We start from the raw sequence: 25,187 nt of genomic DNA, 5'->3' as shown, positions 1-25,187 counted from the left end.
TTCAAAATCATGCGTTCACTAGTGACTACTGACAGCTGTATGTGTTGCTGTTAGCCACTAGCAGAGCTTGCTGATAAAATGGCGCCAAAATTACAGTAATAAAACCAGTATCTGTTCAAAATAACAGCCTTCACCCTGTCTGGAAGGTAAATTGCTTCAGACTTCTCTTCTTTTCTGCCCTCTTTTTCACTTGTTTCCACACCCTTTGGGTGTGGCCAACCATGGCTAACTTGAATTAAGAGCGTATGCTATTCCTGAAGAGGATGATTAAAGTTAGGAATGGAAGATAGTATCAAAGCAAAACAACAAGACAGGCCTACAACTGAGGACTGTAAACAAAGTAGGGTTTTAGGTAGGTAGTGTATTGTAATTTGATATCAGAAAGTGAATTTGTAACGGGGTGCATGTCCCGTGCCCCTGTCCCCCATGCCTAGGGTTACCTTATGGCTCCAGAAAAAGGAGGACAGATTGAGTCAGTCTGGGTTTTACTTACTTCTATTGCTGTCAATGGAAGCAAAACCCGGACTGGATCAATGTGTCCTCCTTTTTCTGGAGCCATATGGTAACCCTACCCATGCCCCCCCACCTTAAAATTATCAGTGCTCCAGTCTTCACCTGGGCAACAGCTCTCATAGGTGGCCTGCACTGGGATGTTCTTTCTGAACCATCCCGTCCTTCTCAAAACAGGAATTTGTGTCAGAAAGGGCGGAATGGTTCACAGAGCAAGTCCCAGTGCAGGCTCCAGGCAGCTCATGAGTGCCGCCTTCTGCTGCCCAAGTGAAGACTGGAGCAGAGATGATTTTAAGGCACAGGGCTGGGTTTTACAGGGGGTGCGTATGCAACACACATACCTTGAATAAATATGTTACTGCCTCATAGTAAGTTAGATTGCAGTTCTTTTGTTTTATGATGTGATTAGGTCTCTGCCTTTGCTGCTGTTAAACAACATTATGGACTGTGCTGAAGAGATACCAAAGACCGTGGTCTCATGATTGTAGCACTGTATTGATTAAAAAAGAATGTGTATTGCAGATGATTTCGTCGTTGAGTTGTTTAACCTTGGACAAATTTGCTTTATTTAGTAATCAAGTGATGCTTGTCTTATTCTGATTTGGCTGGCTAAAAAAAATTAAGAATAATTTTTCAGGAATAGATGACCAGCTGCATGTAGGTGTTTTTGTTGCACTGCTGGGTGTCTTGAGGTCTTTTCCCCACAGTAATTAGGCCTGTTTGATGTGCACAGTGCCTCCTCCCGCTTAGATTGTACATACACAGTGTTCACTTTTTTTTTTCTTCCTAGGACACATGCGCACACACAATCATGAAAGAGGGTGCACTTTGCGCACTATTGACATTAATTGGAGTTGGTAATGAATCTCCTCAATTAAACTTGACACAGTTTTTGGAACATTCATTGGAAGTTATCACAGAGAGGACAACATTACTAGTATTGTTTGCTCTAGAACTGGACCGTAATAATATAGGTTATTTTTTCGCCATATCTCCTCTCCTTTTCTGAGTTCAAAAATTCAGGTTTTTCCTGATCTTTCTCGAGAGACACAAAGAAGAAGAAAAAAATTTCCTATTATTAAAAGCGAGGGTCCTACAATTAGGTGGGACCTTTACTCTTAAGTTCCCATGTAAATGTCATATTTCTTTAGATTCCACTAATTATATTTTCTTTGAACCTGGAAAGCTTACAGCATTTATTGTTAGTAAGGAGTAATGTGTTGTTAACTTGGATTGAACACTAAATCGGCTGCCCCATCCTGAGTCCTTGCCCCTCTCTGTTTATTAAGATTTATTGTATTTTTTTTTTTTTTTGTTACATTTGTACCCCACGCTTTCCCACTCATGGCAGGCTCTATGTGGCAGGCAATGGAGGGTTAAGCGACTTGCCCAGAGTCACAAGGAGCTGCCTGTGCCGGGAATCGAACTCAGTTCCCCAGGACCAAAGTCCACCACCCTAACCACTAGGCCACTCCTCCACTCAGGTTGAAGTAGATTTCTCTTCAACCTGTTTGTTCGTTTTTATTTAAATACCTATTTCTTGGATCAATCAATGTGGACTAATATAATTCACCGTTTTCCTGATTATTTTTTCATGATTATTATGATTTGTGTAATGCCAATTTATGTTTTTGACATAAATGTTATGATAAAATTGATAAAAAACTAAAACATTAAAAAAAAAAATTGGAAATGGGGAAAAATTCAGACAAAAATGTTTAGTCAAGGCAATTTACAAATAAAAATATTAGAGAACAAAGAAAATTCTGAATTGCCTGTCGTACATATACAATCAGCCATACTGACAAGAGACTGCAGGTAATATGTATGGAATTTTACCAGGAAAGCAGCATATGAGCAAAGGGGGGGGGGGGGGGGGGGGGGGAGTCGGAACATATATTGGGCCTACATTGTTATGCTAATGTTCAGGAGCTAAAAACTTTATCTGCTCAAATCTAACTACCTAAACAAACACTCAATTCTGCATGAATCTCAATCAGGATTTAGATCGAATTACAGCACCGAAACAGTATTGATAACTTTAATGAATAAATTTAAACAAACAATTGCAATTGGCAACAATATACTTCTTTTGCATTTCGACATGTCCAGCGCCTTCGACATGGTCAACCATGGAATACTTTTACACATTCTGGAATACTTTGGTATTGGAGGAAATGTTCTTAATTGGTTTAGAGGATTCCTGACATTGAGTTCTTACCAAGTAACAACTAAAGCGATGACATCAGCCCCATGGAAACCTGAATGCAGAGTTCCCAAGGATCCCCCCTTTCACCAACCCTCTTTGACCTAATGATGATACCTCTAGCCAAGCTGCTAGACAATCATAACCTCAATCCATACATATATGCAGATGATGTCACGATCTACATCCCGTTCAAACGCGATCTAAAGGAAATTACCAATGAGATCAACCAAAGCTTCCAAATCATGCACTCATGGGCGGATGCATTTCAGCTAAAACTCAACGCTGAAAAAACACAATGTCTTATACTTACCTCACAAATAACTTCCCCACCATAACCACCCCAAACTTTTCCCTCCCCATCTCTAACACTCTGAAAATTCTTGGAGTCACCATAGATCGACATCTCACACTTGAAAACCACGTGAAGAATACAACTAAGAAAATGTTCCACTCCATGTGGAAACTCAAAAGAGTAAGACCTTTCTTCCCGAGGGCCATTTTTCGAAACCTAGTACAATCGATGGTACTAAGTCATCTGGACTACTGCAATGCACTCTATGTTGGATGTAAAGATCAGATTATCAAGGAACTTCAAACCGCCCAAAACACCGCAGCCAGACTTATATTTGGAAAAACAAAATATGAACGTGCAAAACCCCTAAGAGAGAAATTACACTGGCTCCCTCTGAAAGAATGTATCACGTTCAAGATTTGCACGATAGTTCATAAAATCATCTACGGAGGTCTTACATGCTTGACCTAGTGGACCTTCCACCCAGAAATGCCAAAAGATCTGCCCGTACTTTTCTTCATCTACACTTCCCCACTTGCAAAGGATTAAAATACAAACTAACACATTACTACTACTACTACTACTATACATCACTACTATAGTGCTACCAGTCGTACGCAGCGCTTTACAATTGAACATGAAGAAAGACAGTCCCTGTTCAAAAGAGCTTACAATCTAAATCAGGACAAACAGACAGGATCAATAAGGATAAGGGAAGGACAGACAGAAGGACACAAGGATAAGATAAAAGTGACACATGCGTCCAGCTTTTCCTACATGAGCACGCAGTTGTGGAATACACTACCAAAATACTTAAAAACAATTAATGAAATAACTAACTTTCGCAAATCGTTGAAAACCTATCTCTTCACTAAAGCTTACCATGAGAATCCATAACTAACCACAACATACTACCACGACTCCCTGATTATGACTGTCTCCTTTCTATAACTGTTTGATTATATCGACATGCTTAACCTTGTTATTCTTGACATCTTTGTGACACCAATTGTATTTCTGTACCTTGAAATGGCGATGCCATCACAGGTATTTGTAAGCCACATTGAGCCTGCAAATAGGTGGGAAAATGTGGGATACAAGTGCAATAAATAAATAAAACTGAGCAAAAGATGGCCATGCTAGAATATAAGTGGATCAAAGATAGGTAAAGGGTGGTGAGATGGACATGGGGAAAGCTACTGCTTGCCCTGGGATTGGTAGCATGGGATGTTGCTACTAATTGGGTTTCTGCCAGGTACTTGTGACCTGGATTGGTCACCGCTGGAAGTGGAGTACTGGGCTCGATGGACCATTGGTCTGACCCAGTATGGCTATTAGCAAGACAAATACTAGTTCTGTTATTTCAAGAAATATATTGGCCATGAATCTGAACCTTTGTGCTTTCTGATCATTTTTTTTAATGGGTAAAAGTAGTATAGATGCTGTATTAGCTCACCTGAATGTGTGGAAAAAAAGGCTAACCAAAAATATATATATAGTGATAATCTTTTACTGCATTAAATCCAGAAATCTAGTCAATATATGAGCTGTTCAGTAAAAAGGTATCACACTTTTTTTTTTTTGCTTCACTCTTATTTCCGTGCATGAAATAGTTGACTCTTAATGTTCAGTAAACTAAGGAGAACAACACCAGTAGACATGTTTATTGATATTTGTTATACCACTTTTTGATCTAGGCAAGCAAAGCGGTTTACAGCCTGAAACAGAAAGAAACCACCATTTATCATATGAAAGCTGGAGATAGAAAAGGAAGAAGGGGAGTATTAAAATAGTAATAATTTAATTGCACCAAAATTTTCACCATTTATTAAGGCATGTTTTTCACACACAAATGTTAATACAACACATTTTGATATGGTATTTACTAAAGGGTATAAAACCTTTAATAAATTCCACATTAATGAGGTCATTTATTAACCATGTTAGCATATTCTATCTAAAAATCAATCCAAAAAAGGTGTGGAATCAATTAAATCAAAGTCAAAAATCAAACTAATGACCCACTCAAAAAGAAATGTGTACCCGACAGGAATACATATTAAAGGAAGGAAAAAGCCTCAAAGAGCTCCAGATCAACTGATCTATAGAGCTAAAGACAATCACAATGATCTGTTCTTCATCATTGGCTTAAAAAACCTTTCTAATTTTTAAGAGGTTACTGTGTTAGTTGAATCAAACAGTCTTTGTGTAGCTCATCGCAAACCTTTCAATGTTACCAGCATCAAAGTGTCAAACAGTGTGCGGTGCTTATATTCCCAACTGTGTAAATTAAATCAAACTGTCTCTGCAGCACACCACAAACTTTCAGCATTACAATGTTGCAGGCATCTAACAGTGTCCAACAAAGAACAGTATTCAAAACATAGAAGTCTGTACTTGTCTCAAAAGCTCAACGAGTCATCTGTTTAATCAGTCCCCCCAGACCAACGGTGGCCAGCGTTTCACTTTGCTCAAAACTTGCTCTGCTGCTTCAGGGTCTCGGTAGTTGGAGCTGTCAAAAATAGGAATGAATCAATCATAATTATGTCAGTAGGCTCACACGCAAACCCATTACATATTTCTTACTAAATACAGATGGCATCTCAACGAGTAACTGCTGTCCGACGGCTCTCAAACTAATAAAAAAATGGCAGACTTTATTGTTGACATGTCAGACACTGAAAAAAGGGCTCAGCCAATGAAAGTCCAAGTTAGAAAAAATGGCACCATTCAATCCAATAATTTAACCCTTCTGGTTCTAGAGATCATAACAAGAAGATCCTATTTCTGTTCCTTCTGCAACAGTAGTCTAATACAGACAGAGAGGGTAATATAGTATACAGTCAGAGAAACCAAAAGAAAAAAGCAACACTGGGCCTTCAAGACTAGGACAACAGGAGTACTTTATTAGCCAAAGACCCGACCCGGGCCGTGTTTCGGCGCCAGCAAGGCACCTGCCTCAGGGGTCAAATTGTGGATATAATAACGTACAGATGTCGAAGCGCAAATGCCTTAAGTACAGTCAAGGTAGCTTGCGTAGATTTCGCCATAGCGCGAAAAAGACGCCAAAAGCGCTGGCTCCAGCAAAGAGCCTTCTCCTGTGTAATCCGCGGTGCAGGTGCCATGGCTGCGATCTCCTGGGAGAAAAGGTAACCTCCATGACACAGGGCTGTGGCTGAAGCAGAGTCTTCAGGGCAAAGCCAAGTCTCAAAGCAAGCAGATGGAGAGTATGAGAGAGAAAGAGGTTGTGGATGTAACAAAGTTTGATGCAGACAGAGCGGACATTCCACATAGCACATGAGAGAGGCAGAGAAGATGTGGAGAGAAGAGGAACATAAATTAAATTTGGAAACATCACAGTGTGACCTGCACAAATAGGATGAAAACTGTGTGGAGGACCAGGATTCAGATTGATAAAACATCAGCGGAGAGCAGGAGAAAGAGCAAGAGAGTTCAGAGAAGAATAGGAGAGGCATGATGACTTTGACGAAGGTGAGATGTACTCAGACAGAATGGAGATGGTTGAATGGAAGGAAGGAAGGAAGGAAATGTTGAAGGTTGAGAGCTGAGAAGAAGGGAGAAGACAAAAGGGATGGTGAGATGATGAAAGCAAAAGGTGGGCATGGGCAATGTGTTCTGCGTTATATAGTGGTTTCAGATGGAGAAAGATCGAGAAGGGACAGTACCAAGAAGAGAAACACTACTGGAGCTACAAGAAATGACAGAGAGAAAATACAAAGTGTGTAGAGAAAATGTTTCAGCACGCAGAACCTGGAGTGAAGGCCCTGGATGGATTGGGGTGGACCTGGGAGTCACCCCGAAGAATGCTGTGAGGATATGCAGATGGGCTGCAAGTCCTCCACTGCACCTGGAAGGCAGAGGGAAGAGCTAGGTACCTGTAGCAAAATATATTAGCCTGATGGTGCTCTTATCTTTTTTTTTTTTCCTTCACTTTTTTAACTACACCTTTGTGATATACTAAAATCACGTGATATCCAGTAAACAAAAAAGTTAATGTAATTTGTTTTAAGCCATTTTCATATAAATGAACTTCTTGCATGCAATGCAGCATATTAATGTATTTTTTTGCTGTAATGGTTTGTTGATATTTTAGTGGTAACTCCACAGCCTGTGTTACTAATGAGTGTTAACATATATGAGATTCAAAAACAGGCATTTAACTTGTTAGCATATTAATGCAGTATAGTCGTGAATAAGGTCCTTGGTCACAAATTGGGAATTAAGTGTTATGTATTTTTCTTGTTTTCTGTGAGCACAATTATGTAATTATCAGCAGTTTCATTGTGTATCTGAGTGAAGTGTACGAAGGCATAAGCATTAGCATATGCATTTTCAGAAACTTATATTTCAGAATGACAATAAATATATTTTTTGATCCTTTGTAATAGGAGATCTCTAGTCATAGGCATTCCATTATGTTTGAAAAAAAATGTAAAATTGGGAAAACTCTGGTTTCCTGATTTTTGAAAAGTTGGAGACTATAGATCAGTGTTGTATTAAAGTAAAGACCATACTAAGGGCCGTTTTAACTACAGCTTATTGCATGCTAAGTGCTGTGCAGCCCATTTTATTCCTATGGGCCATACAGCACTTGGGGCCATGTTTACTAAAGCTTAGTGTGCCTTAAGGGCTCCTTTTACAAAGCCGTGGCAGTAATTCCCAGCACAGCAAACATGACAAAGCCCATTCAGTTCCTATGGACTTCATTGCATTTGCTGCACGAGAATCATTACTGCGGCTTTGTAAAAGGAGCCCTAAAATGACAATTTCTTCTCTGTCTTCTTCCCTCATGATGTGTGGTGATAAATATTTCCACTGTTAAGCAACTATAAATCAGATTTTTATGTTATTTTTTTCCTTACAGGAAATGTAAAAAGACAAAGATAATGAAGTCAAGAAACACTTTAAGGATCATAATTTATCATTCCATTTAAATAAGGGTGCTCCCACAAGTCAGGGACACTGTCCCAAAAATGGCAGAAATAAAATCTCCAGTGAAGAAAAGAGCTTGCAGGAGCCTGTCCCTCAGTAAAACAAAGAAAAAAGAAATTGAAAAAAGTAAGGCGGCAGCAGCCGGAGCTCCATCTATCCTCACATTTTTCAATAACGCACAGCCTGCCAAACTTGCTTGTCCCATTTGTGGTAAAATGGTTCCAAGATTTGAGATTAACAAACACTTGGATGAGACTTGCCAAAATGCTGAAAGGAGTGATGATGATGATGTGATTCTGGTTCATTCAGAGACCGGTGTGCCTGTGATGTCAAACTCAGCAGTAGAGGGTCCCAACACAAATTTTCCTGTGCACTCACCACAGAAAACCTGGAGGCTACAACCAAATACAAGCCCCATTATGAGCAACTCTGTGAGACTGAAAGAAGGTGTAAAGCAGAGGACTAGCCCTTACTTTAAGAAAAATGGTAAAAAATCTGTTACTCAGGAAGAACCAAGAGTTCAGAGGGTCAGGAGTGTGTCTTTAGGGAGTTTGTCATCTAAACTGTCTCGGAGCTTCCAAACACAAGGTAGAATCAAGCACTCAAAAAAGGAAGAAAATTCACTGGCCAAGACTGTTCATTGTGGGACCGCTAACTCTGAAAACCAGATTGGCCGTTCTGGTGAACTAAATGATTCTCAGAAAGAAAATTGGTGTGAAGAACTTGAATATCCTGCAAGGAACAGCACCCTAAGCATTGTCGCAGAATGTACCGAGAGACACTATTTGGCTTTAGATGGGAAAGATCAAGAAAGCAGACAAGCGGGCAGTAAAATGGTAAAGGACCTCTGTCTTGAGAATACACCGCTAATAACCTTGCCTGCTATGAGAGTTCTTGCCAGTGCTTCGCCGTCTCTGGAAGGAAAGCAAACTGGGATGCAAGATGAGGCAACAGAAACTAAATGGGAAACCAGCCATGTAATGCATGCAAGTGACTGGGAGGCTCAGTTGCCTGAACATTCTCAAGAAACAGCTGAGGCACAAATGAATGGTAGTAGTTCGTTGTGCTCGAAGGGGAAAGTTTTAGATCATATTAAGAGTTGTCTTGAAAATAGCAATAGAGAAATTCTTCCTATGGAAGGTTTTAATGCACTAGAAAATGAAATAATTTATAATGATTTGTTAACGCCTCTCCAGGAGTCAGGTTGTGATGGTAATAGCACTGAAATTGTAAAAATACAAAATGAAGACGTCTGCAGCAAGAGTTCTGTGTCAGATGTTTCTTGGCAACCATACTACCTACGAAATTTCCTCATGGTCTTGCAGACAGTTATGGAGAATGAAGATGACTTGAGGTTATTTAATGAAGATGACATGAGCACCATTACCAAATTCCATAAGCTATCAGGTACCATTTTTTTTTCGGGGGGAGGGAGGGAGGAAGAGTGTGACCTGTCGGCTTTTTTTTTTCCTGCTTCTTTTAGGCTTCCAACTGAATAAGGGATCCAGTGCCTTAAGCCATCATTCCTAGCTACCCGGGTCCCCTCACCCTCCTTGCTTCTCCTACTTTATTCCTTTCCTGTCTTGGTTATTGCATGGGCTGTGACCTTTCCTGGTATGCATGCATGTATTCCAGTCTATGAAGCAGGAACTGGGCCACGAATAGCTTCAGAGCTTCAGATCACTTGCATGGTAACACTCAGCACTGCAACATCATTGGGCTGGCTCTTGTTTTAGTAAACTGGTTTGAGAGATTCATATACATTTGATAATTGGAGGCACTTTTCAGCTTGCAAGATTATTTATTTTATTAATGCATTTGATATACAAAGCTGTAGGTAAAAAAAAAACTGTATGGCATCAGTATTCAAAATCACTTGTGTGGTCGTCATTTGGTGCAGACAGTATAAGGGTTTTAGTTTAGTTTTGTTTTTTTACCAGGTGGCTGCATGAACAAACAAGTTGATGTCCATCCAAAATGTATTTCTTTAATAAAAGGAGGAGCTAGGGGTGGGGCTTAAATTTATTCAAAGAGCAACAACATTCAGTCGTTATGTGGATAAACGTTTCGGTTGGGGGGAGGGGGAACAGGACAAGTAGCAAACGTAAATATAAAGTTATCTCTTTAAACTGAGGATCACATATTCAGTGGCCCTACTTAAATGGAGAGGATCACTGACTATTGGGCATAGAGATAGGCAGATAAGCCACCACATAGACGTAAATGGAAGATTTGCCTTTTGTATATTACAAGTGCCTTACTGGATAAGACCAAAGGTCCATTCAGCCCAGTCTGTTGCTTCCAGCAGTGGCCAATCCGGGTCACAGGTATCTGGAAGAATTCTGTTAGACATGAGTTACTTAGGGGGCCGATGCACAAAGCTTACCGTCCTAGAAACGTCCTGTTTCTGACTGTTTCTATCCAATTTAGTAAGTAATGCACAAAGGGGTTCTGTGTCCATCTTACCGATTGCGGTAGCAGGCAATGATAATCCTATGCAAATGCATTACGAGCTTGTTAGTATTAAAATGAGCATTCTGAGTGATGCACAGAAAGGAGTGCCTACCTTTAACATGCAGAATTTTCCGTGAGGTCTGGAGCTGTCATTGTGTGAGGGCTACTTCTGTGAGAACCACTCAACTTGCAATTTTCAATAGCAAAACTTGTCTGAGAGCAGAAAACAGCTTAGGGATAGAGCTGGGGGGTGGGGATGCTTTCAGCAACGTAGAGGTTTTGATTTTTTTTTCCAATAGCAAATTGCTCTGATGCTGGCTGTACCTTCCTCCTGCTTATTTGCGTTCCCTCAGGCTATCCCTGAGGGAATCTTCTTTGAGTAAAGCCCCCATATGATGTAAGCTGGGGAGGGCAGAGAAACAAGCAGACAGCCAATCTGCTGGGGAAAGCCCCTGTGATTTCTGCTGGGAGGGCTTTCAGTAAGGAGGAGATTTCATTTCACAAGTAAAATCATGGGTGGGGCAGCCTGAGGGAAGGCAAGTAAGCAGCAGGAGAAAGGTGAAGCCAGAATCTGAGCACTGCAGGGGAAAGGAGTCGGGGACAGTGGAGCCAGCAAGTACTCCACTGTCTAAGCTGATATAAATAAATATGCTGATCCATATAAAATTGGCTATAAATGCTATCTACTATAATAAAACTCACCCTCAACATTCTGAGAACACTGACGTCAGTGAAGCCAAGCCCTGACTTCCTTCAAAAAGGTTCGAAGGTTCATGGTGGTGAAGCCACCAAAATTGCTCCGGGCCCCGCCCTCGAGGGCGGAGCAATGGCAGAACAACGAAACGGGTTGGCAGGGAGGCGGGGTGGAAATCGCTCCGGGCCCCGCCCTCACGTCAAATGTCATGACGTTGGGGGCGGAGCAATGGCAGAACAACGAAGGGGTTGGCTAGGGAGGGAGGGGGGTGGCGACGAAAACCTTGCTAGCGCCCGTTTCATTTGCTCTGTAACGGGCCTCTTTTACTAGTAAATATATAAATGCTATAGAAATAAATAAATATATAAATGGCTATAAATATTTAATAAAAATATTTAGTTATATTTATATAATATAATATATCCTATATAATAATTCTCACCTCCAACTTTCTATTGGTCTTGCTGCCTGTGTTCGTGACTTCTTCGGAGTTGGTCTGCTAGGCTCCGTAACACAGGCTGACATCAGCAAACCCATTATGATGTCCACCCGGGAAAAAAGACGCCCATTGGTCACATCCCACAACCCTTCTAAGTCTTCCAGCTCTCTGCTGGCCGCGGCCAGGTTCCGCCCCCCCCCCCCCCCCCCCCCCCGATGTGTTCCTGCTTCCGGTTTGGGCGGATCCTGGCAGCCACCCGGCCCGGTAGCTTTCGAGTCCCGAGGGAGGTGTCTGTTAAGCACGTTCATTGCCAGTCACCACTGGAGATGCAGGTGTGTTAGAATTAGAAGGGTGGCGGAGAGGGAAGGAAGAAAGAAGGTGAGATGCTGGGCCTGCGAGGTGGTGGTGAGACGGAGAGAGAGTCACTAGGCCCCCCAGTTAGGGAGAGATGCAGGGCCCGCAGGCGAGCCGGGGAAGAGAGATATTGCGCTCGCCCCTAAATATGAGTAGGAGCACGTCCTTTTTCTGCTAGCTCTGATTCTGCTCGTAGGAGCTAGCTCTGTGGGTGTTTGGGCACCCCCAATATTGAACAAACTCTTTGCGAGGTAATTTCTGTTAAATGTAGCATGTGGTTCTCATTGTTTATGTTTGGGAAAATTGCTACTTTGTGAAAGGCGGGGTATCTTTAAGAACAACACGTTTTAATGGACGTGTAGGACCCTGTTGCAAATGCCTCTGAGTGTAGTACAATTAAGTTGATGTACTTTTAGGAGTTTGGCTCTGTTCTACCAGTTGTTTCACATTACTACTATACAGAGCTTAGTGGGTCAGGCACCCGTAGCGCAGCGGGAAGAACACTTGGAGGGAGGGAGGGACCCTGAAACTCGGAGGGAGGTAGGGGACGACCTGGAACTCAGAGGGAGGGAGGGAGGGGATGACTCTGGAACTGGGCGGAACGGAGGGGGGGGGGGGGACCCTGGAACTGGGAGGGAGGGGGGGCCCTGGCACACACTCTCATTCTCACACACACTCACACCCAGCAGAAGAAAGGAGGTGTTGATGCCCCTCTACAAGTCGTTGGTGAGGCCCCACTTGGAGTATTGTGTTCAGTTTTGGAAGCCATAGACTGGAAGCGGTGCAAAGAAAAGCTACAAAAATGGTATGGGATTTGCGTTGCAAACCGTACGAGGAGAGACTTGCTGACCTGAACATGTATACCTTGGAGGAAAGGAGAAACAGGGGTGATATGATACAGATGTTCAAATATTTGAAAGGTATTAATCCGCAAATGAAGGCAGTAGAACTAGAGGACATGAATTGAGGTTGAAGGGGGGCAGACTCAGGACTAATGTCAGGAAGTATATTTTCACGGAGAGGGTGGTGGATATGTAGAATGCCCTTCCGCGGGAGGTGGTGGAGATGAAAACGGTAATGGAATTCAAATATGCGTGGGATAAACACAAAGGAATCCTGTTTAGAAGGAATGGTTCCATGGAATCTTAGCGGAGATTGGGTGGCGACGCCAGTAATTGGAAACAAAACGGTAGCTGGGCAGACTTCTACGGTCTACACCCTGATTGTGACTGAATAGATAGGGATGGGCTGGAGTGTAAATTATAAGGGGCTTCAATGTTAGCTTCAGAACTTAGTACAAGAACAGTGCTGGGCAGACTTCTACATTCTGTGCCCTGAGAAAGGCAAGGACAAATCAAACTCGGGTATACATATAAAGTATCACATATCATGTAAAATGAGTTTATCTTGTTGGGCAGACTGGATGGACCGTACAGGTCTTTATCTGCCGTCATTTACTATGTTACTGTAGAGGAAAGGAGAGAGTACAGTAGTGGGATTCCTGGGCATGCGCTGAACATGAACACTTACCGAGAAGACTGTTCTGCGCATGTGCCAGGCGCTTTCCCTACTGAGCTGCTTACTAAATGTACGTGACTCTCATTTGCATGCAGTTTCCTTTTGAACATCGCTCGCTATTTCATAATTGGTAACTTCTACCATGGATCTAAAAGGGCACTGTTTTTAACGGGGACTTTTGAGCATCGGCCCCTTAGTTTGTGACCTTTCTTTTTTTTTCAGTGAGGAGTCTACTTGCATGCTGCTAGAGATATGATGTGATAAGAGGGTGTTATAAGGAAAGTTGGGTGTTAGATTTTGAAGTGATGATAACGAATGGGAGAGCATGGAAATTAAGGTGTGACCAAGGAGTTTTGGAAGTAGCAGATATTTCAAGATGTGTCACATTAATAGAGAATTCTTACCACCAAAATGTTTTTAAATATTGAGAGAAAAACAAAAACAGAATTTTACTTTTAAAATGACATAAAATAGGACAGGAATAGATTTTCCTTGAGGAAGGGAAGGGTAGGAATTAAAGTTGATGTCTAGATAGGTAACTGTTAGGGTTTTCCATTACTAGTGTGAGAGAGAAAAACTAGCTAATGGGATGTATCTTGGTTTCCTTGCTAGTTTTGCGCTACTGGTGGTACTGGCCTCCTGCCAGCTATGCAGTTGTCACGCTTTCTAGTACTATGATCTTCTATGCAGGTAGGTCACTGCACCTCTTATGCACATATAGATGAAAGGTAGTTTGTGCACTCTAGTAATGCTTCTCAACTCCATGCAGCTGGGTCTCTAGGTACGTACTGCTCCTTGCATGTGCGCAGAGTGACAGTTGACAAACTTTAGCTGCATACACAGATTGGTGCAATCTTTTTATGTATAAATGAATTTAGTCCATTTCCATGTGTAAGATTGAGTACACCTTTTTTTCTAGGTTACATACACTTAGTATGTAACTTTATATTTGTCTGCTATTTGTGCTGTTCCCCCTCCACCCCAACAGAAAAGTTTATCTGCCTAACGACTGAAGGTTGTTGCTCTTTGGATAAATTTAAGCCCCACCCCTAGCTTCTCCTTTTATTAAAAAGAGATACATTTTGGATGGACATCAACTTGTTTGTTCATGCAGCCACCTGGCAACAAAAAAAACTACATGAGCATATTCCAGATGTGTTTGTGGATTGTGTCTTTTAAACATTTAAGGTGCAACATATTAACTGGTTTTCTTTTTATCTACAAAAATAAAAAATAACCCTCCATGAATAACTGAAGATGGGAGCCAGAAGTTGTACGTAAGACTCTTTCAACGCAAACTGAATTGGCTAAAATCCAGTAAGATTGAATATGCAGAGATTGGTCACGATTTACAGCCGGTGGTAGAAGAATTGGTGGCATGTGGCTTTCTGCAATCGGGTAAGAAGTGCCTGTATAGTATGCAGATAGAACAGACCTCTTTATGTGGGTGCAGCAACCCTTTTACAAACTAACAGCTGCATGTGGCACGCTTGTTAAGGCCAATTATGTTAAATAGAAAGATGGAAAAGATCCACTAAACATACCTGCAGTGTAACTTACTAGAAGAAATTAGTGGAAACCAAGAACCTTGTACCACCTTGGTTAAAAGGAGAAAAGACCTCATCTGACCAACGCAGTAACTTTTTAGCCTTCAGGCTTGTGAATATCTACTTATGTAATAGGTCAAAAAACTCCCAATATATCGTACACACAAATAATTTTTTCTTATTTTTTACCACTTTTTAAAAACTTGCTAATCTTATGCAATACTGCTCAAAACCACATTTCCAAAACTTCAAGGCGCTGTTGCAGCACTAATCTTTATCAAAGCTCAATCACTAGTTATTGCTCTTTTGCAAGATTTATAGCACTTGTCTTTAAAACTTCATCCCAACAGAGATCTCTGTTTCACCAACAGCTTCTTCAGTAGATATTAAGATACCGCTGCAAGTATCACTTAACACTGGTTACAACGCCTGGAGCTTCTGTTACAGAGGGGAAATCAAAGGCTGCTCCAGAGCTTCGGATTCTTGCCTTCTGTTTCATGAATGCAGATAAAAGGGCTTTTTCTGCCTGGCTCTGCTAGACAGCCAGGGTGAGATATCCTCGAGATACGATGCCTGGGCTTAGGACATAAGAATAGCCATCTAGCCCAGTAGACTGTTTCAAACAGTGGCCAATCCAGGTCACAAGTACCTGGCAGAAATCCAAATTAGTAGCAGGATTCCATGGCTTCTCTGGTTCTCAGTCTGTTGCTCTATTAGGTTAATTCTCCAGGTCCATAATTACCAAACCAGTTATGTTGGGATGGGGGGGGGGGAATATAAAAAGGGGAGTTGTTGCAAATGAAGGCTCATGGTGTCCTATTCCTGCCCTGGTTCCAATTGAACTAGTACAAAGGAGGAAATGGGGGGGGGGGGGGGGGTGCCAAAAAAGAAAATGCTGCAGAGCGAGAGTGTCTGACACTTTTCCTTAAGAGGTAGCAACATCCCCTGAAGCTGTACAGTAGCTATCCTAAAGCCTGTTTTAACGGCAGAGTCAGCTACAACATAAAGCTTTCTGCATGGGTGATAGTGATATATTTGACTGTGTCGACTTACATACTGGTTCTCTCTGCTTTGAACTCCAGGTAAACACAGACTGAATTCTTACAGAGATGGATGTTTTGTCCACTGGTCTGTGTTGACAGGGGTTCTGCTGCACAATGAAGTACCACGGGGCAGGGTGGTGGTTGTGGTTCACCCTGGATGCAGGCAGTAAGGGTTTGCAACGAGCAGTCGCAGGGTCACAGTCTCCATGCATGTGACTGCCAGCTTTGCCTGTCCCCTGCCCCCTGTGATGTCAACTTTGTTCCAGGGTGGAGGACCAGCAAAGCTGATAGCACATTTCTGGAAAGGGGAGGGGGTGAAGACCCAGGTGGCACACCACTGCTGCTGCATATCTGCCATATTCTTGGTCAAGCAGCTCACATCCTTAGCTTCACTCCTGTTTCACTGGTGGCAAATCTCACACATGCAGTGCTCCTGCTTTTCTCTCCTAATATAACCTCTGAAGAGTTAAAATGTGCTTTGGGACTTCTTTGAAGCTGCCTGATATCTGAGCTGCCCCGAGACAAATGTTAAGCAGGAACACTGCATGTGATAAATTCGCTGCTGTTAAAGTGGGAGAAGCCAAAAAGAGATGATAGAATTGTTTTAAATAAATATCCTGGGGGGGGGGGGGGGGGTCACGTGATGTACTGAGGGGAATGGACGTGTGCTCGTTCCTCTCTGGCGTTCCCGCACCCCGATCATCCTTTTTAGAAGCCGTTCCAGAAGCCTTCAGCGAGAATTTCATGCTGAAACCCCAAGGCAGTGGATGGACAGATTCCTGGTGACACTAGTGAGCAAAATGCCTGCAAAAAACCAAAAGCCCGAGTGTGAAAAGCTCCGCGCCTGTGAAGACAAGATGGCGCCGGCTGAGCACTCCGAGGCCCTGGCTTTCTCAATAACACAGCTGCAACAAATCACAGAAGCCGTTGGTCGTGCTCTGGAACCGCGTTTGAATAAGCTTTCTGACCAGCTCATTAAAGTAGAATCGATGTTGGTGGACATGAATAAAAGAACCACAGAGCTGGAGGAGAGAGTTTCGGCGACGGAAGACGCGGGGACACAGATGACAAAAAAAAATGGAGCAACTGGAGAAACAACTAAAAACCTTTAGAGAATCGGTCACGGAGAAGTAACTTATGCTTGATTGGCCTACCTGAATTCCTACCAGACCAGAACCTTCTAGAGCTGTTGGAGCGGTGGCTCCGCACAGAATTTGCGCTGCCAAATAGTATGGGTCCTCTCTGCCTGAAAAGAGCGCACCGGGTGGGCCGTATGCGTGAAGGAGGGAACAGGCCTCGGGTGGTGTTGGTGAAAGTGCACAACTATATACACAAGCAGGAGATCCTACGAGGCTTTTGGCAAAAATGAGACGCACTCCAATATGATGGAGCTTCAGTACAGATTTATCAAGATTACTTGGTGGTGTTGCAGGAGAAAAGACTCCGTTTCTGCCCACTTTGTTTCTTTATCCAGCATTGTTAAAGATATTCCATCAGGGACAGTGGAAGGAGTTTGATTTGCCTAAACAGCACAGCAATGTTTAAATGACTTTCGGGAGACAGTGACCCTTGCTACCTGATCATTTGGGCAGGATCTGGGACTAATAAGTATAATTACTAAATGTACAGATTATTGTAGGCAGGCTGTTGTAATACCAGATTGGGGTGCAGGACCCCGTAACATTGGAGTGAACCTCCTATTTTCATCACATGCGTGTGGTGGGAATTGTATTGGGAATAGATGGGGATGGGAGGGAGGGGGTGGTGGGACAGGGAAGGGAGTTTGGGAGTTACGGGGAGATGGTTGCTGCATGGGAGTGGAGGGGACTATGGCTATATTTTGTAGAAATGGAATGTGGATGCGTATATGGTATATGTATGGGGGACGCGGGGACACCACTAGGTGAGGCTGGGCGCCTGGTGATGTGTGATGAATGGGGACTTTGCAAATGACTTGTGACCCCTAGATGATGGCCACCCATAAAACGAGACACGTTAGATATATCTTGGAATGTGGGGGCATTACTTCCCCGGTAAAGAGAGCCAAAATCTTAGGGGCCCTAAAGCGCCATAAAGCGGACATAGTGTGTCTACAGGAGACCAGGTTGTCAAGGGCAGTGCATTCCAAACTGCAACGCCAGTGGGTGGGGCAGGTTCTGTGCTCCCCCTCTGTGGAGTGGCGAGGAGGTGTAGCCATATTACTACATAAATCCCTACAGTGCACAGCTAAACAACTTTTTCACGATGACAAGGGCCGATACATCGGGATAATGTTGACTTTACATGGTAGGGAACTGGTGCTGGTTGGGCTATAAGGCCCGGTCCCTAGGAAACCATCTTTCTGCAGTCTCCTCCTAAAAGAATGCCTTAAATACACGACCCTACTACTACTACTACTTATCATTTCTATAGCGCTACTAGACGTACGCAATGCTGTACACTTGAACATGAAGAGACAGTCCCTGCTCGACAGAGCTTACAATCTAATTAGGACAGACAAACAGGACAAACAAGAGATAAGGGAATATTAAGGTGAGGATGATAAAATAAGGGTTTTGAACAAGTGAATAAGGGTTAGGAGTTAAAAGCAGCATTAAGAAGGTGGGCTTTTAGCTTAGATTTGAAGACAGCCAGAGATGGAGCTTGACGTACCGGCTCAGGAAGTCTATTCCAGGCATATGGTTCAAAAAGATAAAAGGACCCACCCTCTGATAGTTGTGGGGGACATGAACATGGTATTAGATCCAGAGATGGATCGTTCTAGGGCACCACATACTCGAATGGGGCGGGGAGAAAGTGAATTACAAGGTTTGTTCAGGGCTTTAGGCCTGCTGGATTCTTGGTGGCTTTTACACCCCGAGGAGCGCGACTACACCCACACCTCGGGCACACCAGTCCTTTTCTCATCTGGATTACTTATTTGTGAGTAGCGGCCTGTTTCCCCAGGTAGTGTCAGCGTGATTGGCCCGGAGGAGATCTTCAACCGTGCCCTGATATGGGTGGATGTGGAGGCGGCCCCACCTGTGCAACAAAACTCGGGGTGGTGTTTTCCCTCGTATTTGTATCACTCCAGAGACTTTCTAGCCTACATACAACGACAATGGGATGAATATGTACGGCACAATCAAGAACATATGACTGACCCCGTATTGTTTTGGCCTATGGGTAAAGCTGTATTAAGGAGACATACCTTCACATATGTTAGTACCTGCAAAAAACGATTAGTGCACGATATAGTAACGCTGGAGCGGAAACTAAGGGCTGCGAAACGGTCCTACGTGTCCCGCCCCTCTGACACCACTTTTGACACTCTACAGGCCACTAGGGTAGCCTTGAACTTTTACATTCACGAGCGCACCTCACAGTTGCTATTACGAACAAAGTGGAAATTCTTTAGATTTGGGAATAAAATGGGTGCACTGCTCACTAGGGTGGTCATGGAGTGGGAGGGCCCCCGGCACATCTAATATAATAATTTGCACCTCCAAAGTTCTGAAGCTGACTCCGTGGCAGCATGGCAGTGAAGCCGTGTAGTGTTCGTAATCGCACTCCCGATCACTGTCCCGCCTTCGAGGGAACTCAATATAGTTGCCAGGGAAAGAAACGCGTCGTCAGAAGGAGAAGGGACCAACCATAGGCCTCGCACTCGCTCTCAGTGCCCCGCCCTCGGAGGGAAGGGAAGGCTGCATATAATATTCACCCACCGGAAGTTCATTCCCTCCCTCTGAACTCCAGGGTTGTCGTCCGTCCCCTTCCCTCCCAGTTTCAGCATCCCCCTCCCTCCCAGTTCCAGGGTCGTTGTCCCTCCCTCCCTTCCAGTTCCAGGCTCCCTCCCTCCGAATTTTAAAAGTCATCCTGACTTACCTCACGCGGTAAAAAGCGTGCAGGCTCGGCACTTCAGTTTTCTCTTCTCTGTCTCTCAGCTCTGGTCCCACCCTTGCGGAAACAGGAAATGAGGGCGGGACCAGAGCTGAGAGACAGAGAAGAGAAAACTGAAGTAAGTGCCGAGCCTGCACGCTTTTTACCGCTGCTGCCAGCCACCGTAACCCCGACGAGGTAAGTCAGGATGACTTTTAAAATTCGGAGGGAGGGGGCCTGGAACTGGAAGGGAGGGAGGGAGGGACGACGACCATGGAACTGGGAGGGAGGGAGGAAGGACCCTGGAACTGGGAGGGAGGGGGTCCTGGAACAGAGAGGGAGGACCCTGGAACTGGGAGGGAGAGAGGGGGGGACCCTGGAATTGGGAGGGAGGGGGACGCTGGAACGTCCCTTAAAAACATTAATGGCAGAAGGTGATTACCTTGCTAGTGCCCGTTTAATTTCAATGAGAAACGGGCTTTTTTTTTTTTTTTTACTAGTACCAGCTATAAAGACCTCTTCAGGGCAGGTTACATCTAGTTTGAAAGAGATGGCGGAGACTTTTGTGACCCATTTTCAGGAATTGTATGCTAGTCCTGAGACGACAGGGGTGGCACCGTCCGACATCCAAGAATACTTAGAGAGGTCGGGGTTGGCTAAATTTGCAGGAGACTTTGTGAACGCTCTCGATGCACCGCTCACTGTTAAGGAAGTGCAAAGAGAGATTAAAGGCTTAAAATTGAACTCTGCTCCAGGCCCAGATGGCTTCACGGGAGAGTTTTATAAGATGATGCAGACTCAAATACTGGGTCCCCTTGTAGACTATCTTGAAGAGGAGATTGAAACACAGGGATTTCCGAGACATGAAAACACGACATTAATCTGCCTCCTGCCTAAGCAGGACCGTCCCAAGGATTTGCCCGGGAGCTTCTGCCCAATCTCACTCATAAACGTAGACGTCAAAATACTATCTAAGATATTGGCTAACAGGTTGGCAAAGGGGCTGCCAGAGTACATTCACCCAGACCAAGTTGGCTTTGTGAAAGGGCGCCAGTCTGTACGTAATATTCGCAAGTTATTGCTGGCTGTCTCCCTCTGTCAGTGGAAAGAAATTCCTCTGGTGGTGACTAGTTTGGATGCAGAGCGCGCATTTGATATTGTACACTGGCAATTCTTATTTGACACCCTTACTTATTTAGGGGTCTCCGGCTGGTACTTTAGGGCAGTGTCGGTGTTGTATGCGGACCCAAGAGCAGCTTTGCTGGTGGACTTTGGTCCTGGGGAACTGAGGAACTGAGTTCGATTCCCACTTCAGGCACAGGTAGCTCCTTGTGACTCTGGGCAAGTCACTTAACCCTCCATTGCCCCATGTAAGCCGCATTGAACCTGCCATGAGTGGGAAAGCGCGGGGTACAAATGTAACAAAAAATAATAATGGGCACCATACTGACGTTCCCCATCCTTCGTGGTATGAGACAGGGGTGCCCTCTTTCCCCCCATTGTTCCTTCTCATGCTTGAACCGCTTCTCGGAACCCTACGTAACACCACAGCACTGGAGGGGTCACAATACAACATAAAGAGATCAAAGTTATGGCCTTTGCAGATGACTTATTGTTAACTCTCACTAACCCCCAAGACTCTATCCCTCATTTAATTCAATTGATGTCTGATTATGGTGCTCTTTCGGGGTTCAAACTGAATTTTACTAAGTCAGTGGCCCTTCCTTCCTCTCCAACAATACAAAGTTCGTGGCATGGGAACTTCCCGTTTACCTGGGCGGATGGCTGGATCAAATGTCTGGGTGTTATTATTCCAGACAATCTGTCCATGGGTATATGCCTGCAACATTCATCCCTTGGTGATCTCCCTTCAGAAGATCCTCAGCCTGTGGCAAGCCTACCCGGTCTCATTACTGGGGCGCATAGCACTCTTCAATATGATCTGGGCCCTGAAGTGGTTGTACGTTTTTCAGATGTTACCCTTGTTCTTGTGGGTTAGGGATGAAACAGCACTGAATAAAATGTTGCAGGTATATTTGTGGCAGGGGAAGAGGGCCCAACTACCCATATCAGTTTTGCAGAAGCCCAAATCACATGGGGAACTAGGCCTGTTAAACCTGAGACACTTAACAATAGCTTGCACAATGAGACATATTAATGACTGCTACAGGAATGTAAATGACTTTTCTTTATCTGGACTGGAGCCTAACATTTTTTTGCAGATCCCATATCAGCTAGCAGATACAATACCGAAGCGCTCCCCAACACAGCTACATTTTAACCTGTTTATCCGTGCAGTACGAGCAGTTTGGAGATGGCTGTGCAGACGCCACCACTTCTTGGCAGCGGTGACCCTCTTTTTGGCAATTGGATACAACCCAGACTTTCCTGCAGGAATGGATTCATCGGTGTTTGCTCGTTGGGAGACTCTGGGGATTCAGTACCTGTTCCAGCTGCTTGTGGAGGATGGTAAACTGCAACCCTTTGAGGTGCTGTGCACTCATTATCAACTGCCCCCCACAGACTCTTTTGCCTATTTTCAACTACAGCATTATGTGAACAGTTTGCCTTGGGAAGACTTGTGTGAAGATGTTCAGGAGACACTGAGTGAAGCACTCACACTGAACTCTCAGAACCTAGTGCCTTTAGCCTTTCATCATAAGTAACTGCAGGAGTCTTCATCAGAGTTGGATGCACGGCTGGCTAAGAATTGGAACTTAGACTTGTCGACACAGTTGTGCAGCCAGCACATCCAAACCTGCTTGCACCAGATATATCGAACCACCTGCAATGCCCAACTGGGAATTACAGTACACATTTCTTTTGAGGCTTTACATCTCGCCGCGTCGGGCACACAAGGCAAGATTTGCGAGCTCGGAAGAGTGCCTGAGATGCCTGGGTACCCAGGCCTCGCTGGGTCATATATTTTGGATGTGTCCCAGAATTCAGGGCTTTTGGGCAAAGGTGTTGCTTGAATCTGAGGCATTGTGGGGATGCACCCTCCAAAAGGGCCCCCAGATTATGTTTGAAGACTATCAGTTACCTACACCCACGCCTCCGGGCCTCTTAGACTTCTTCTGGAGACTGGTGCTGATGGCAAAAAAGACTATTTTGCAACAGTGGAGGGAGTCCGCGACCCCTACTTTTTCGTCTTGGCGAATGCAAATGACTTCTCTGCTTGCTATGGAGTCTCAAATTTTTTTCAGAAGTCTCCTCGTCCTCAGGCAAATGTTTTCGCCACTGTTGGGAGCGCTTTGGTTCTACTTTGCAGCCTGCCGCTAGAAATTGATATTCCATTGAAGGACAGTCCGGCTTCCATGCAGCACAGGGGTGGGGGGAGGGAGGGAAGGGGTGGATATAAGGTAGAAAATGTTTGTAGTCACTCTTGGAATCTCTCAGTATGGACAGCGGGGGTCAGAAGGTACTTATGACCTGTAAATCTGTGCCGGTGTTCTCTTGCTGTCATGCTACAATAAAAATTATTTTAAATAAATATCCTGATTTTATCTGTGAATCTAAATGAGTAGAGCCAAAGATATCTAAGGCTAATAATTCATGACAATAAAACTCTGCATAGCATTACACTTGAAGCAGCTGGGTGAACATACAGACAGTGTAATAGAACTAAGGTAATGCCGATTTGGTATGAATTGTTATTACAAAAAAAAAAAAAACAAGTAGCAGAAAATGTTATTTAAAATTATAGTCACGTGTGTGTATATAGATAACCAAGAACTAATAGAAGATATTATAAAATCGTTTAATAAAATGTATTCCTAATACAAGAACTCATAAACCTAACTGTAAGAGAGCTGAAAGATGAATACTGAAGTCCCTGGCATGGCCTTTCAGCATGCAGGACTTGCTTCAAGGGAGTGAAAGGCAGACACCTGTGGTGTTTTGTAACAGGCCTCAGAAAGTGTGGTCATGATAACTTGATGTTAGTGAATAGTTCCCCATCAGAACTCATGAGAGCTTTAACACGCCTGAAAAACCAGGCACACTTTGTGAATCAGCCTATAAGTGTTCTTAAAGTCTCGAGGACAATACTTGAAAATAAATGATTCCCTGTGTTTTTGTCATAGAAATCAAATCCTATGTTTGTTCCAGAAAGATTCTCCATAGGGTATAATAACTTACGAGAAGTAAGTTCTCACATTCTTGCTGGGGACACAGTGGCAGTTATTTTAGGTAAGAATCCTCTTGTGTAAATGGAAGCAATTTTAGAAATCCCAACACTGCATGTAAAGGGGGGGCCTGGAGAAGGAGTGGTTCAGGCAGACCTACAAGAGCAATATTGGCATTTTACATTTGCCTGAAGGAGCAGGTGTAAAGGCAAGCATCCATACCTATCCTGATTTTTTTAAAAAAAAATTTTTCCTACTTCCCCTGGCACTTATTGAGGGTTCCTGGTGGTGTAGTGGGAGCAGGCGCAATCATTGGTCACTCCTGCTCCTACATCTCTGTGTACAGAATGTCACCCCTGACCCATAGTAATAGTATTATGGGTATAATTTTGAACTTGTAGCCACAGAAGAGTCAGAGGATTACTCTTGCTCCCACTGCCATTACTGGGGATGGGGTAGAATGGGATGCCTTCCAGAAGGGAGTGGGGGTGTTGATGTCCTGGGGGAGGCCTTCATGATCAGTGGGGCCTGCCATCATCAGGCGATGGATGATTGGGGGGTGGGGTAAGAATCAAAGTGAGCGAGGATGCTGTTGGGAGCAGGGATTTTTTACTGAGCTGCTCCCATGCATATATGAAGATGGACTGCATGTTCTCCCTCCCTCCCCTCTCTCCCTTCCACACCTGTAGTTTTGTAAAATTGCTGGTCCCATGGAATGTGAAGAGGCATGAATATGCACCTCTGTACATCTTTGCATGTACTTTACAAGAGATTCTCTTTGCAAAATACTGTGGGGAATTTTCCATGTCCTAGCTTGGATTGCTTAATTCCCCTCTCCACATAATTCCATGTCTATTTGGAAGATACTTATAGATTTAATCCAAATGAATCTCATGAGTGTCTAATACTTGAATTAAACAATGGTTTAAAATCCATCATGAATACAAACAGTTCCAGTAAGTGGGGAAATATTTATTAATTTTTCCAAAAAATAATACAAGACTTAAGACAATGCACAGAATTTAAAAAGGAAATCAAATTACACAAATTACTCTCGCCTAAGGAAAATGTAATTCTTTTCCCATTTTTAAAAAGAAATAGGAAAATGCAAGCAACAAATTTGCTCCTTTATAAATCAGCTGATTTCAATCAATACCTCAAATAACAGCCTAGTACTTTCATAGGGAAG

The 25,187-nt window shown here is 43.6% G+C and overlaps 1 protein-coding gene across 2 annotated transcripts in view; it reads left to right on the top strand.

Moving 5' to 3' along the window:
* The window catches only part of FAN1 (FANCD2 and FANCI associated nuclease 1), a 127,281-nt gene that overhangs the window by 413 nt on the left and 101,681 nt on the right, over nucleotides 1-25,187 (top strand). For both annotated transcript variants that reach the window (XM_030188519.1, XM_030188525.1), the window contains exons 2-3: nucleotides 7,897-9,371; nucleotides 14,681-14,821. In XM_030188519.1, the coding sequence (XP_030044379.1) occupies nucleotides 8,006-9,371; nucleotides 14,681-14,821 (1,507 nt within the window). In that variant the 5' untranslated portion in view covers nucleotides 7,897-8,005. The remainder of the gene's footprint in view (nucleotides 1-7,896; nucleotides 9,372-14,680; nucleotides 14,822-25,187) is intronic.

The sequence above is a fragment of the Microcaecilia unicolor genome, chromosome 1 (assembly GCF_901765095.1).
Source record: "Microcaecilia unicolor chromosome 1, aMicUni1.1, whole genome shotgun sequence".
In the NCBI taxonomy this organism is placed as follows: Eukaryota; Metazoa; Chordata; class Amphibia; order Gymnophiona; family Siphonopidae; genus Microcaecilia; species Microcaecilia unicolor.
Note: the sequence above shows the minus strand (reverse complement) of the source record. Positions and strands in the feature narration are given on the sequence as shown.